Genomic DNA, 15,428 nt, shown 5'->3' on the forward strand with positions numbered 1-15,428 from the left:
GAAGAAGAAGAAGAAGAAGAAGAAGAAGAAGAAGAAGAAGAAGAAGAAGAAGAAGAAGAACTTCCCTTAAGAAAATACATCATCAGTGAGACTAGACTTGGAAGATAATATTCTTGACTTTGGGATGATGCCATGAGGAACTTGACTTTGAGGGGCACTGAAGAGGGAGGATGTTTTGAGTAGTAGGATCATTTCTCATTGGGGATCCAAAGGGTGGACTGCTATGAGATGCTTCTGTATACTGTGAATATGTATTGTTCCTATTGGTTAATAATAAAAGCTGTTTGACCAATAGCCAGGCCGTATAAGATTAGGTGGAACAATCTAACTGACTAAATGAGGAGGGGTGGAGTCAAGAGAGAAACAACATGCCTGCAGACTGGTAAAAGCCACAACCACATACATAGATTAATAGAAATGGGTTGATTTACTTGTAAGAGCTAGTTAGTAATAAGCCCGAACTATAAACCAAACAGTTTGTAATTAATATTAAGCCTCTGTGGGACAGGGAGCGACAGAAACCACTGTTTACATTGGACAGCGATGAGCAGCCTCAGAATGCTCCCCATGATTCTCTTTTCCTATTCTGTTTCCTTCCATACTAAAGGGCATTGTGAGAATTCTGGAGTGTTGCTGCAAGGATCCTCATGCTAATCTCTCCCTGCCAGATTAGCACTCTGAGAGGCTTGCTGTCACAGAATCAGCCCCCTGGGAAAGTCTACCTGGCAAGGGACTGAGGCTTCGGCCATGGTTGGTATCAGTTTGTCAGCTCTGCACTGAAACATTGAGAAATGGATCCTCCAGCCCCAACATGGATTTTCTATTCATGGTTATAATAAAGACAAACACCACCACCATTGACCTAACCCTTCAATACCCATGTGTTCTAAAGGCAGGTGAATCTACATTATAATATCTAAAACATTCCCCCGATGAAGGCCAATCATGAAAAGGTTGCCATAGTGTGAACCATCAGAAGCCTAGAAAGCTGTGGCTTTAGCATAGCTTTAGGTTGACGATGTGAGGGAAATGCCACAGATGGTGTGGGAAAGCTATCACGTGGACACATGAAAAACCTTAATAGGACACCAATACTTGTAGAATTTCTAACCTTTAACAGGGACCTGATTATATTTTAAAAATAAATCATGGGGTGGAGGTTTGGATAAGAGTAGAACATGTGCTTAGCACATCCAAGACATTGAACCAGATCCCCAACACTGCAGAAAGTAAAATAAAAAGATCCTCAGTGTGGAGAACTCAAGGAAAAAAGAGAGAAGCCCGGGAGACCAGCAATGAACCCTGAGATCTCTACAGGGTGCTCCATCTAAGGCTCCCCAATGATAAAACTGAGGTGAAAGGGTAAGAAGTGTGTGCCATGGAGGGAGGCAGATGGAGACTTACAGAGGTACCTTTGCCATTGCTATTTCAACTCGCCACAGAAACTGTAGGATTTAATACCTTAAAAGGGAGTGAGGTTCAGGAAGGCCATTCTGCTGGGGTGTGGAGTAGCCCTGGAGTCCTTGGGAGCAGTCTTCCTTGGTGATTCCTGTCTCCTCTGGAGCATTCCCCATTAGACATAAGAGGGTAAATGCTCTCTTTTAACAGTTCAGTCCCCAGCAAGGGCTCTGGATATGCTGGGCTGGGGGTGGGAGTGGGGTGTTAATGATATTTGCATTTTGGAACAGAGAATGTCCACTCCTAGGGACTTGTGTGTCCCTCAGCCAACTCAGTGAGAAACTAAAGGGAGAAGCTAAAATAGGATTTTACCCCCCCCAGGAGGGATTATGTGAGATTTTTGTGGCGAAGCAGAGTGAATTTATTTGTGATTTCTTATAAAACACTCAAACAGAACTGAGGAAAGATCCAGAAAATACTGACTTAATCAGCACTGTACCCCAGAGGCTGGGAAGGAACATTTAAAATTAGAATTCCTGTCTTCTTTCCCTATATTTATTTGTTCAATAACAGAAGTTTTTAAATTAGCATAATGGATATTTCAATTATTTTTAATTGGTGAAATGAGTAGAATCTAATTAATATGTGACTGGTGAGAAATGCAGCACTTATATTTGCACCTTTACATGAGGAATGAGAATAAAATATAATAGGAATATAATCCATGGTCTTACTCGTCAACTCCTAGGTTCATATGATCGATCATCTTGCCTCAGCCTCTTAAGCAGCTGGGACCACAGGCATGCTCCATGCTGCTCCATGGCAATCTGATGCTAAGTAATAAAGAATTTGAAATCCCAGAAGCCTATGCTCTGAAGAGTGACTCTCAGACTTTCAAATTCCATTGCCTCTTTGTTCAGCCACTCATTTAGGATGCTGTCGCCTGATCCAGATAGACAGTTGAATGAACCAAGGTTCAATCATGACTGTAACTTTACTACCGGCAGATATTGCCATATTGCTATTGGGTGAACCCTCCATATGGGGCACTTCCATAGACCCTAAGAAGCTACAAAGTGAGAGCCTTTCCATACTAACACAGAAGTTTGTCTGTCCATAAGTGTACTTGCTAGTCACCATTTGCATGTGTCTCCTAATTCAGCCAACCTTTTTTCTCCTTGTATCAAATCCTGCTTAGAACACTGGTTATGTGGATGAGTGGAGAATCTATGTATTACCTTCACTGGCTTCTAACTACTGGAAGCTTTTAGTTGCTCCAGAGAAGAGAGCAATGGTTGCTATGTCCCTATTTTCTTAGTTTTATCTGAGCACAGGAAATGAGGCCAGTGCTGTGTGCTGACTATTCTTGGCTCTATTGCCTGACTGTGTCCATTGCATTGATGAGATGGGGACTCTGGGAACAATTTTAGCACTGCATCCTTGACAGCTTGTCTCTGCTGGAGGAATGCTTGGTGGCAGCACCATTAGCTGGAGGCCTGAGTGTTGAGAAGGACCAGAGTAGCTGCAGGGAGGTGCATCACAGTGCTATCCTGCCACAGGAGGCCTGTCTCCCTGACATGTTGCTACCTAACTTGTAGAAGAATATTTTGTATGTTTTCCAAAATAGCAGTAATCGTTGAGGGACCCACGAGCCAACATACAAAGGAAATTCTTATATGAGACTGTGTTTATACTTAGTGATGGTCAGAGAAAATTGAAAATGAGGAAACCTACATTAGGAGGTGTGGAAAGAAGTCACTGGCAGGAAGACCCCAAGGAACCTTTATCTTCTCAGAACTAGGGTTATAAGACCAGAATGGTGTCCCACTTTCCTGGTAGGGAGTAGAAAGGGAACCAGGAAGGGTCTGATAGCCTCCTTCTGCAGAATATTGAGAGAGAAAAACCTGTCTACTCCAGTTCACCCTGTCCTCACAAAAGAGGACAGGAGTTGACTGGCCTTCAGCCCCAAGTGGCAGGTTCTTGAGACTGCACACTGAGAACTTATATCTGAGGAGGACTGGGTTCATAAACACTGATGTGGTGAGTGAATATGACTTCCTTCCTGAGGAGAACAAGTCCAGTGTCTCACATGAAGGTTCAGGCTGGAGAGACTGGGTTCAAGAAGGGAGTGTCATTACTGTGGCAACAAATAAGCTTCTCCTTCCCACCTCAATAGAGGAACTAGAAAACGAATGTCTTGGCTTGGGTAGGGACACTACAGCTCAAGAACACATGGCTGCAGGCCTCAACCAGTTCCGGCATTGCCCCAGCTGTACACACAGAGTTGGGAGCTGAATAATCATATCTGCAGAGCTGACACTCAGCCCCAAAAAATAATATTGTAGTTTATGGCAGAGCAGCCACTTGGCACTGAGGCCCCATGGTGTGGAGTTCTTACCAGAGAATGCTGAGGTCTCATGAAGCTGTGTTAAAAACATTGGGCAGTTATACTCCACTCTTTATGGCCCAGAACACACACACACACACACACACACACACACACACACACACACACACACACACACGCACGCACGCACGCACGCACGCACGCACACATGCAGGCACGCACAGTGGTCAATATTTTTGGATCAATAGGAAAAAGAGCTGAACATTGGAACATCCATGTCTTCAAGTGGGACAGCTACTTTTCTCCTGTGGGTTTGTCTGCTAGTTCTGGAACCCCTATAAACATGAAGCTTCTTTGAAGCACCTTAGAGATCCTAATGCCAGGTATCATCAGACCATCACAAAGGAAGGGATTTGTGCTGCATTTGCCAAGGCTTCTTTATTGAATAATTTAGATCATTAACAAGGAGAAATAAGACCCATTTTGTTCTTTAATGCAACACATATATGTGACTTACAGTACACCTTCGTAAGGCAAAGAAATACAGCTGAAGTTTCCTTCTACATTCAGAAATTTAAAAATATACATGACATATGAGGTCACCACAAAATCCACTTCAGTTCTGATCTGTGTGAATGAACCTCTTCAGGACACACTAACATCTGTCAGCAAGAGTGACAACAAAATGCACACGTGTCCAGCTTCTGCACTAAGGGCTCAGGTGTCTGCTGTTCTTTTGAATGAATGGGAGGTCAGATTCTTTTTTGTTGTTGTTTTGTTTTGTTTTGTTTTTTCGAGACAGGATTTCTCTGTATTGCTTTGGAGCTTTTTCTGGAACTCACTCTGTAGACCAGGCTGGCCTCGAACTCACAGAGATCCGCCTGCCTCTGCCTCCTGAGTGCTGGGATTAAAGACATGCGCCACCAACGCCTGGCTGGTGGCCACATTCTTTATATGTCTTCATGGAAGGTGAGACTATGTATACATAAGAATCACCTAGAAAAGCACACCTCACCAAAATGGGGCAAGAGGACATGTTGGGGACATCTCATTGGAGGAGCTGCAGACTTCAAGCTGCACAAGGACACGATTTGAACCTGGAAGCCAGCATTGAATGTGTCACTTATCTACTTTCCTGTGGCACTGAAGGCACTTTGCCATCTGGAAAATAAATTTTCATCTCAAAAAGTCCCAGAGGAGTTGATGTGCAGCTCAGTGGTACAACATGCACCTAGCATGTGCAAAGTCCTGGGGTCCATTTCTAGCATGGAAAGTGGAGGGAAGAGGGGAGGGAAGAGGGAGGGAGGGGAGGGGGGAGGAGGCATGCAGACAAACAGCTGGCTGGCTCTTAGAGGAATATCATAATGAAGAAGACAGACTTAATTCTAATTAAAGAAAAAAAGAAATAAGTGAAGAACAAATTGTAAAAACACACACAGTGTCTGAGCTCTGGAGACACCGAGCAGTGAGCTTCAGCCAGTGAGACCCACAGGAATGACAGAGCTGAGCCTAACCGCTTCAGCCTACAGGCCCCTGCCTCCCCCTCTTGCTTATACTTTTGTGAATAAATTTTCCAAATGGGCCGGCCCACAGCCTAAAGTAAACAAGCACATTTATGCACATTGGCAACCCATTGCCCAGTCGAGGGAGTAACGGGGAGCAGCGGGGATGCAGGGGAAGGAGAAGGAATGAATTAAGAGCATAGTTTTCATTTCCTTAGTATAAAATCCATATTTTGATTCTAAAACAAGAAGAAAATTGACTATGTTCATTTCCACAAGCCTTCACATGTTCTTCAAAACATCAAAGTATACATGCCTATTTATATTCTTAAAGAAACAAAATAAATTGATATCAGTTGTACAAAAAGGCCACCAAAAATAAACCAATGGGTCTCAATACATATGTGTTACCTAATTTAACCTGTAAAGCTTTGCCCTAAGCTCTCTCAGGGAAGAATTTCTTGCAAAGGTTTTTTTATGGAGCAAATGGGAGCATAAGCCCTTTTCTTCTTGTTCTTAATTATCATGGCTAAGTGTTGGTGTCTTCCAAATTCCAAACATGGACACACTTCAAAGTTATTTGTAGGCTATTTCTCTCTGTGCTCAGCAAGTGCCAGCCAGAGCCTTGTGGCTTCCATGAGCTCAAGCAAACACAGCTTCTCCGAGCATCAGAGGGAGGTGAGCGGAGCCCTCCTGGTTCATGAAGAAGGTGGCGGGAGACAGCCCTCAAAATCCTGATAACCTCTTGGAAAAGTTGATGACGAGAGCCCCAAAACAGCCAGACTCCACATCTGAGTCCACACTGGCACCCGGTTTGACTCCCTGGCTTTGCAAAGCTCCTTTCCCACGGCTGCTGACATCTAACAAGTTACAGGCTCATGCTGGAGCAGCCTCGTGTGGCTGTGGATCCAGGGGACAGGCAAAGCCAGACTGATCATCTCCTGCACCTCTGTAACTCAGTCTGCAATCATCAATTTGGTGACTGAACTAGGCTATAAAATGCTGCCACTGGCTTGGGGCTACCCACCTTCCTTAACTGCAGATTGGAAGAGCCACTCTCAGGTGTCTACTTTCTAAACCTTGGAAAACCAAAACTAAAGAGATCATACCCACTAATTCTGGGGTCATCATGTAGACTGGGGTGGCCAAGAAATCATGCCTATCTGTGACCTAAGTTGTCCCTTCCACGTGTGGCAGGCCCAAGTGTCTGCCAAGATGAGTTGGAAGGAAAGCTGATGTCTTTCAGAAGATGTCTGCCCCAGTCTGGGGGAGAGTTCATGCCTAGAACTGAAAATGCCCTTCCATGCAGGGTTTCCAACCAGACCCTTGTGTCCCATTTAGCTTTTGAGTGAATGCCAGCCTGCTGTGGTCAAGGAGGATTAATGCATGCACTGGCTTGTATTTTTTTCCATATTCAGTGAACAGCATCAGCTAAACATAGCACAGTAATAGAATATTGAAGTCAGAGCTCCCCCGACCCATCCCTGCTCCTGTGTGTGTGCATATATGTGTGAAAAAAATGAAAAAGAAAAGAATAAAGGAAGAATGAATGAATGAATGAATAAAGACAAAGATTTTAAGCTTAATAGGGATATGAGAAACCAATCTTGAATGAAAGAATGGACCAAAGGAGGAAAGACGTGTGTTGCAGCAAGAGAACACTGGCTGGAGGAAGCCCAACAACAAAATGGGTACTAACCTTCATTAAATGCACGCACTTCCCCTTTACTTCAGAGTTGGGAATGAAAATACCATAAGGAGGCATTAGTTATTGGTGGGCATGCTTATGGCTGTGGGGGTTTGACAATTAGCCATGTGCCTTCAGTTGGCCCTCAATGACAGGGCCTCTAGGTTATTCTTACCCATTGAGATTGTGACATCAATTTATGGCTAAAAATGGGGCATTATTTTGCTGAGCTAAACACAACAGCTATTTGGAAATGAGAGGCTGAATGCACAGTGAAATTTCAGGGAGCTGTGCAAAGTTTTATCTTCTCACAAATATGTTGCTCCTTTTGCTTTCTGTAGCCCCAATGCTTTCTGTCCCCTAAATGTCACCTACAGTAGTGCTCATGTTCCTTATTGAATATCTGACAGCCCATGAGCTAGGAAATAAGAAGCTTGCATCCAATGCCAGGCATGGTGGTATGTGCCTTTAATCCCACAACTCTGGAGCAGATGCAAATGGATATCTATGAGTTTGAAGCCAGCCTGATCTACATAGCAAATTGCAGCCCAGCCAAGGCTACATAATGAGACCCTGTCTCAAAAACAAAACAAAAAGAAAAGTTTATAACCAGAAATCAGTTTTGCCTTATCACCTTACAACGGTTGACTCCTGTGAGAATTTTCAGCCATGAATTTGCATAACTGTGATTATTGGTCTTCTAAATGTTTCAGTTTTCTCAGAAGCTGGAGGGCCACTTTCTAGTTACCAGCATTGGAATACGTGCATTGTCCTTCCTCAGGATGAGCAGATCCATCTCCTACTGGTGACACCTGGCCTTGAGGGATGCTCTTGTGACTGTCTTTTGAAGGTTGTCATTTTAAGGACTAACCACAAATAGACACCTTTACATCACCTTCTCAAGCCACCATGTTTAATGGGGATAAACTTGCCTGTTCGAGCAGAGCAAAGAGCACTCTGTGAAAAGTGTGCTATGAATCTGAGCATGGAGTCAGCTACTGGGTAGAAACTGCTGCGCGTGGGAGAGCGTTCAGAATACATAGAAGGTGCCACGTGTGATGTCTCTTGCCTTAGAAGCCTCTGTTCCAGCAAGCTGACTATCCATAGGATTCATCCCATTTCAAACCACATAGAAATGCAAATCAAAGTGTCCAACTTTAGAATTTTTCTGGTGATACAATTGTCCTCTTGAGAAACATAGTGCAACGAACTACTGGAAGCTGTTTTCGCTCTCCAAATGCATCCTCCACAGTGTTACATCTCAAGCACTGCTTTGGTAGTCTGAGAAACAGCATCGCATACCAGCTGCCCCACTAACATCCAAAACTAAAAATGGACATCAGCAAACAAGAAGCCAAGAATACAGCATCATCTCCCCTCTGTGCACTAAGTGGGATGTAGGCATCTGCCTGAGTCCCTAAGGAGCGGCCCTGGGTCACCCACTGAGCACAGCAAAGCCTCTCTGAGTTCAAGTTCAAGGCTGCCCAAGTGCTACGGCTGCCAGTCATCACAGGGGTCAAGGCACCAGAACTGCTGATATTTCCAGAAGCCTTCTCAAAGCAGAAACAACCGCAGCAGTTTTCCTGCAAAGCAAACAAAATACCACTCTTGTTAATTCAGCAGGACTTTAAAATTGTAATTAGCCAGTTGTGCCCCTTAGGAAAACCACAGATGATTTTTCATAATGTATGTGTGTATGTGTGTGAGACAGAAAGAAAGCATTTGACAGATTCCACTGCTCACCAGGGCTGGTTGGTTTTTTTTCTAAGTCCCTGTGAGCATTTTAACATTATTTGCAATATTGAAAGACAAGGCCCTCTTTGTTTCATAGGACCGGCAGCCACTCCTATGCTGTTGTCATCAGTCCACAGCCAGCCTGATTTCAGCATTAAAGTGAGAATTTGGGCCAGGCAGGGGATTCGGTCCCCAGTATGGGGGGGGGGAGTTCCCCACTGACCTTTCCACAGATGCCAAGATCCACAGAAACCAAAATCCCTTACATAAAGTAGCACAAAATTTATATAGAACCCAACAGCTTCTCACATGTTTAAAATCATGTCTAGGTGACTAACCAGCAACATACATGCTTTTGTGAATAATTGTGTTCCATTGTTTAGGGAATGATGACAAGTTCCCCATTTTTTCCCTACAGGTTTTTTTTTTTTTTTTCCTTTCTCCAATTATTTTCTATCTATAGTTGAATGGATCTAAGGCTGAGAGCAGACCATATTCTAATCAAGGTTTGTACATTGTTGCTTCTTGGACTCACTTTTTTGTTTGTTTGTTTGTTTTTCAAGACAGGTTTTCTCTGTGGCTTTGGAGGCTATCCTGGAACTGGACCAGGCTGGTCTCGAACTCACAGAGATCCACCTGCCTCTGCCTCCCGAGTGCTGGGATTAAAGGCGTGTGCCACCACCGCCCGGCTTCGGACTCACTTTTATGCAGCATCTAAATTCTTATGCCTCCTAAATGGGAGAAGACTCAAGATTGGGAACAACTGACAGAAAGCCACCAGGATGGTCTTGAGTGTTTTATTGGTGCATCAAGAAATCGCTAACAAACTGAAGGAGACTTATTTACCTCGGTTTACATTGTGAACTGTGCCTTGTTCATAGAACCTATATCTCTTTCTTTTCCACAAGAATAACCTTTAACCACCAGGTTTTTTAAAATATTCATCTCAAACTTAGTTTCACTTACAAGTTCTTGCCAAAAGCCTCATTCATCTTCTAAGCGGGTTTACTCAGTGTCAATACTTGCCTACACACACACACACACACACACACACACACACACACACTCCTTTTTCTTGTTGCGTGATGAACAGAATTGAACCTAGGGCTTTGCACATACCGAGTGAGCTGTATCAATGAGCTGTAGCCTCCCACCTCTCTTTTATAATTTTAAAACGTAAGACAGGATTTAGTAAGTTGTCTGCTTGGACCTGGAACTCATTCTATAGGCCAGGCTGGTCTGGAGTTTGCCATCCTGAGTTAATACTTTAAACTTAAATTTTAATATAAAAATAGGGGCACCATGGTAGACCACCTGTGCATTAATCATGAGCCTAGGTTCTACCCCTACAGTTGAGACTAAAGAGAAAGCAAGCAAATAATGAAGCAGGCTGATTGTGTAGATTGGAAATTATTCTTCCTGGCCCGTAAGGATCCTTGAAGGCCAAAGTGGGCTAGAGGAGCCCATGGAAGAGAGGCAGACAGGAAGCAAACCTGACTGAGCTCAGTAATTCCAGCAGTGTACCCAGTCGTATGGTGTGACCAGCTCACTACTTCCCTTTCTGTCCCTACATTGGCTGCACTGTCTTCCATCACACTGGGTTCAAAGTGACAGCTTTGGCATGGAAGGATTTTACCTCCTCCCACCACCATTTCCTCTTCATTCTTTCCCCACAGACCCTGGCGACAGGCCCGCTTGGAATGCAACCTCCTGTCACCCAGTGCATTCATTCCCACCAGGCCTCAAAAGTGACTCCAGTGCTCTCTGTGGGAAGGTGGTTTGTGGCAAACCCTGGGGGTTTGTGGTGGCTGGGGATAAAACTGCTTCTAAAGGAAAGGGTTGCAGAGAGGGGAAATGGGGATTGGTGCTGCCTGCTTTGGGGCCCTCGCTGTTCACAGCTGTCGGCGCAGGCTGTGGCTGGGTGCTGTCACTTAGGCCTGGGGCTCCTGTGGACTTTAAAGTGATTCCTTCCTCTACCTATCTCACTTTATTGCCCTAACCATTTTTCACAAACAAGAATGGCCCTGTAAACAGAAAACCCAAACTTTCTCCTTGACTGTCCATAGATTCCAAAATAAATGGCAGACTTTTAAATAACCCTGACAAAGAAGGCTACATGCTTTCCAAACCTTGGTTTGAGCCTTTTGACTATAATATACTGATTTATTCCCTCTCCATCTTATTCTCTAAAAGATTCAAGGCCACTTAAAAGACTATATCCTGGCAGACAGACAAGCAGAAACCCTGGGCCCAGAAAAATACAGATCAGAATGAAAGATTAAAACCATTAAGAGCTCAAGGTTAGAGCACTTGCTTAGCATACATAAGGCTCTGGATTTGTCCCAGGCACCACAAGATGAAAAGCGGGTAGGGATAGGGGCAGAAAGACCAAGTTGCCTGCTGCAAAAATGTAAGCCCTGTGCAGTTGTTAAAATTTAGCTGCAAGAATGACTGTGGACTTTCTGTCTAAGATTAGGGAGATATCCCTTTCTAAAACCTAAATGTTGGGATTTCTAAATCTCTTGGTTGGTGCCCTGCTGTTCTATCATCTCTAGAAGATGCCTTGAATTTATTATTGGTATAAAAGAAGACATGCCCCAAACTATCTTTTATAGTGCAACAAAACTGAACATGGCACTGAGGGACCATACCTGAGTTTGTGTGGAATGATGTTTCTTGGGGTCAGAGGCAGCTGCTGTGTGGGGGAATGCAGGTTTTAACTTCTAGAATATCAGGGCATCTCACTCCAGTTTTCAGGTGAAGTTTGCATAGCCTCTGGTGAGCTATTTCATTGCCCAGGTATCACAACTATAAGGGTAACCTGAGACAATTTCTGTGCAAATCCTGGGGCCTACTGAGCTAAGAACTCTCAGGTCTCTGTCTGTGTTATCTCAGTGGGGCCACTCTGCAAGCTGGCACAGTGGACTACCTACAACCCACACAATAGGGAGCTGCACTTCCTCTCCTAGGACATGATAAAGCTGGAGAGAAGAAAACACAATAATCTGATTGGAGCCTTTCCTACCCACCAGCCCAAACACTGTCTGCGTCACTCAGTATCTGTGCAAGCAATACCCAGTTTCCCTCCTACCCCATTCACGTAAGCAACACAGACACCACTCAGCAAACGCTCCCAAGAACAGAGGAGTACATTTTCATGATGATTGGAATCTGGTTTTCCTGGGGTGCAATCCCAGGTATTCCCAAACAAATGTAATGGTATTTGTTCCCATGGGAGGAGGTAGGGAAACTTGAGACCAACCTTTTGAATAGACTCCTTCCATGAGTTACTTGGTTGTGAGGTTCTGAGCACCAGAGTTGCAGTTCTTCTAGGGAAACAAAACATTGGAGGAGGGATTGGAACAGCTTTTGTCAGTTTCTGATTTACAATAGAAGAGCATGTGAAGAACTGATCATTTGCTTCTGGGTTCATGGTGATCTTCCAGAGACATCCAAGAGGATAATATTGTCAGCAACCTTCTGATAGACACACCTGTTCTGTTCCTCACATCCAGTCATCAGTTCCCTTCCTTCCGCTGAAGCGGCGTCAACCCACTCACTCCCTCACTGGATTTAATTTGCAAATGTGTGTTTGCTCAAAGCCCACTTTAGCAAAGCAGAAGAGCCAGTACTCATGGTGTTGGGGCTATGACAACTAAAGGGCATGGCTGCTTCTGGTTAAGACTAGTGTAGTGGATAGGGGTGTTGAGGGGCACGGGAAGATTTAAGAGATAGACATTTTAATACAAAGTATATTCTTATTTTAGACAACATATAAGAACTAGATTATTTCAAAGGTAAATATGCAAAAATTTAGTATCAACACAAGTTTAGTACCCCTAATCCAAAAATCTGAAATTTAAAATGCTTCAAAATCTAAAACTTTTTGAGTTCCAACAACATAGCTCCATTAAGTAGAAAAGTCCACTCCTGACTTTGTATGCTAATAATAAAAGTGCAGGTGCCCTGAACACACTGCACACTACTTCCTGAAGACGGCACGCGTGTAGTGTGCATAAAACAAGGGAATTCCATGCCCAGATGGGGTCCCATTCTTAAGATATACACATACATATGTATGTGAAAATATATGTAGATAGATGAATAGATTTTCATTATACAATATATCATTTCATATATGAAAATATTCCAAAATCTAAAGAGATCCAACATTTGTAATACTTCTTGTCCCAAGCACTATAGATAAGGGATGCTCAGCCTGTATTTTACTGAAAAGTACCATACACTGGCAGGATTTGGGCACCCAGGTACAGCAAACATATGTAAACATATACAGCACCAGAGTGGGCCTGGAAACAAGCTCCCAGCCCCTTCCATCCATCAGGAGTATGAGAAAGCTCTGCCCATACACGAGCACTCCCCTGCCTCCACTTCGGTGGTCTCATCTACATAATGGCAATTGTAATAATTCCAGGTTTACGAGGTCAGCGTGAGGGTTACATGTGTTGATCTTTGTAAAGCAGTTACAGCCAGCTCCATGCAAGCATAGCTTTATTTTTTTAAGGTATTAATATTTTTATTTAATTTGCTGTGCACTTTGGTGTGATTTGAATGTAAAGTTCTGGACATGTCCCATCAGCAAGTATAACTTTAATAATAACTAGACTTATGCACAGAAATTTTAAAAATTATTTTCCTGTGATATCAGTTTGCTTCAGTGTCACCAGTTGGGTGGGAAAACAAAAAGGTGATTTTTGTAGTTGTGGTCACATGATTAAAAATACTTTTGAATGCTTTTAGTCTGTATAATGTCATTAATTCCTGGCTGTGGTTTCTATATTGTCCTGACATGTCAAAGTGTATTTAGACTCCTGGTTAAAAATACATTGGTGGAAAATGAGCTCAAAATAGGTTGGTCACCCTAATAAGCAGTTTATGCAGTCTGGGTGAAGTACTGGCTAGGTAATAAGTCTATTTTTATTTGGCATCAGTACCAATTATCAAGGAAAGGTATATTCAGACACAAATAAAACGCAGTACTGATGCTGAATTTAGATGTAGATTTAATTTCAATAAAAACTGGATGTGGAAAAAGTGAGAACCTAAAGTAGTTATTCCAAGGTTTGCTGGTTGGAGAGAAGTTCCTTTCCAAACCCCAGGGAGTGTGGACAATGAAGAGAAGAGCAGGAGTAAATGGAAATGTGGAGAGTGTGTGCTGTCCCAGGCCTGCCACCGGCCACTCAACCAATGCACACAGCAGAGACATCCTTATAAGGTAGAGGCTGGAAGGTGGGGTTGCTTGCTGTCTCCATGTTCATCTATCCCAGTTAAGCCTAAGTGTTGAGTAAAGCTACTTAATGTGGTACATCTGCCTTTGTGTTATCTCAAAAAAAAAAAAAACATGGTTATTTGGAAGGAAAAAGCATATATGGCAGAGAAGGCAGTTAGGAGGCTACTGTAGCAATTCTAGAAGCAGGTGTCCCAGGCAAGGGCAACATGGACTGAAGAGAGCTGGAGATATTCCTAAAGCAATTAGAACATACAAGGTGCAGAACTTGGATATTAATGAAATATGCAATGGGGGACAGAGACAGGAAGGAAACAAGAGATGCTCATGGACTGATTGGTACCATATAATGGGCATTCTTTGCTGGAAGGATGGTTGAAAGTGAGGTAAGATGGTAATGAGTTTGATGTAGGGCTGAGAAGACCCAAGTGGATACATCTAGGATGTATGAAATCTGTACCCACCCACGCCCCCAAAAAAGATGAGGGAGTTGGAATGCAAACACTAAGGTGATGGGAACAGAGAGATATTTCACCCTAAGAGATTACAATAGTGGGGACTCCATTATCATCAATAAATACTTTAGTCTCCAATATAAATCTCTTTCACATATGCTAAAACATGCTCATACCAAGCTGAGCATTCAAAGATCTGGTACCCAGAGGAGAATAAAGTATACAAGATAGACATGGATTTTAGAATTGTGAATTTTGTGTTAGAGAGAGAATTCTCCTAAATGTATATTAACATATCTTCTCCAAACTGTTTTTATATATCCTGGGCTATATATCTGTATATGTGTGTGTGTGAGTTTGTGGTGCAATACATTTTACAACAGATACAATGATTTCATAATGCTAAAAGCAATCTGTGAAGCATATATAAAATATAACATTAATGTCTCAAATAGCAATTTATTTCTAGCACAAGATTTGCTGTGAGCAAAGACATTATGAGAAATCTCACAGCGTCTCAACTCAGGCTGAGTTATCTATAGAATCTGATGAGATAGGCAAGTGGAAAACGGAGAGGAAGCAGGAAGCATGGTCACCTGTGCTCTCAGTCTGGCGTGGAGCTTGTGGTCTGACAGCCACGGGTGCTTGAGAGCTTCGCTGGCACTTATTCTCCAACTAAAGGGAAATTCAGAAGCCTGTTAGAGGAACCCACGAATCATGCCTACATCAGCAATTTCTCTTTGGCTCTGTTCACAGGTTTTGGTGGAGTGGCTAACTCACACTGAAGCCTGTCTTCTGGATTTGTGTGGAATGAAAATGTCCAGATGTGAATTATAGCTCTAACCACAGTGACAACATTGGTCATACAATCAGGACAATAATCAAATTCTTAATAATAATTGAATGTTTTTTTCAAACATAAGTAATTATTCTGTGAAATGACATGTGGACTTCATAAATTGAACTCTTACTAGACCATGAAGAAATAAATGCACATCTCTTAATTATAAGGATAAATGCTACAGTAACCCTCAATGAATACAGAAGCTGTTTGCAT

The 15,428-nt window shown here is 43.0% G+C and overlaps 1 protein-coding gene across 2 annotated transcripts in view; it reads right to left on the reverse strand.

Moving 5' to 3' along the window:
- Positions 1-11,955: 11,955 nt before the first annotated feature.
- The window catches only part of Mylk4 (myosin light chain kinase family member 4), a 70,750-nt gene continuing 67,277 nt past the window's right edge, over positions 11,956-15,428 (reverse strand). For both annotated transcript variants that reach the window (XM_035441523.1, XM_035441522.1), the window contains 2 exons: positions 14,968-15,046; positions 11,956-11,997 (listed from right to left, as the gene is read on the reverse strand). In XM_035441523.1, coding sequence (XP_035297414.1) covers positions 11,956-11,997; positions 14,968-15,046 — 121 coding nt within the window. The remainder of the gene's footprint in view (positions 11,998-14,967; positions 15,047-15,428) is intronic.

The sequence above is a fragment of the Cricetulus griseus genome, chromosome 3, assembly GCF_003668045.3.
Source record: "Cricetulus griseus strain 17A/GY chromosome 3, alternate assembly CriGri-PICRH-1.0, whole genome shotgun sequence".
NCBI lineage: Eukaryota > Metazoa > Chordata > Mammalia > Rodentia > Cricetidae > Cricetulus > Cricetulus griseus.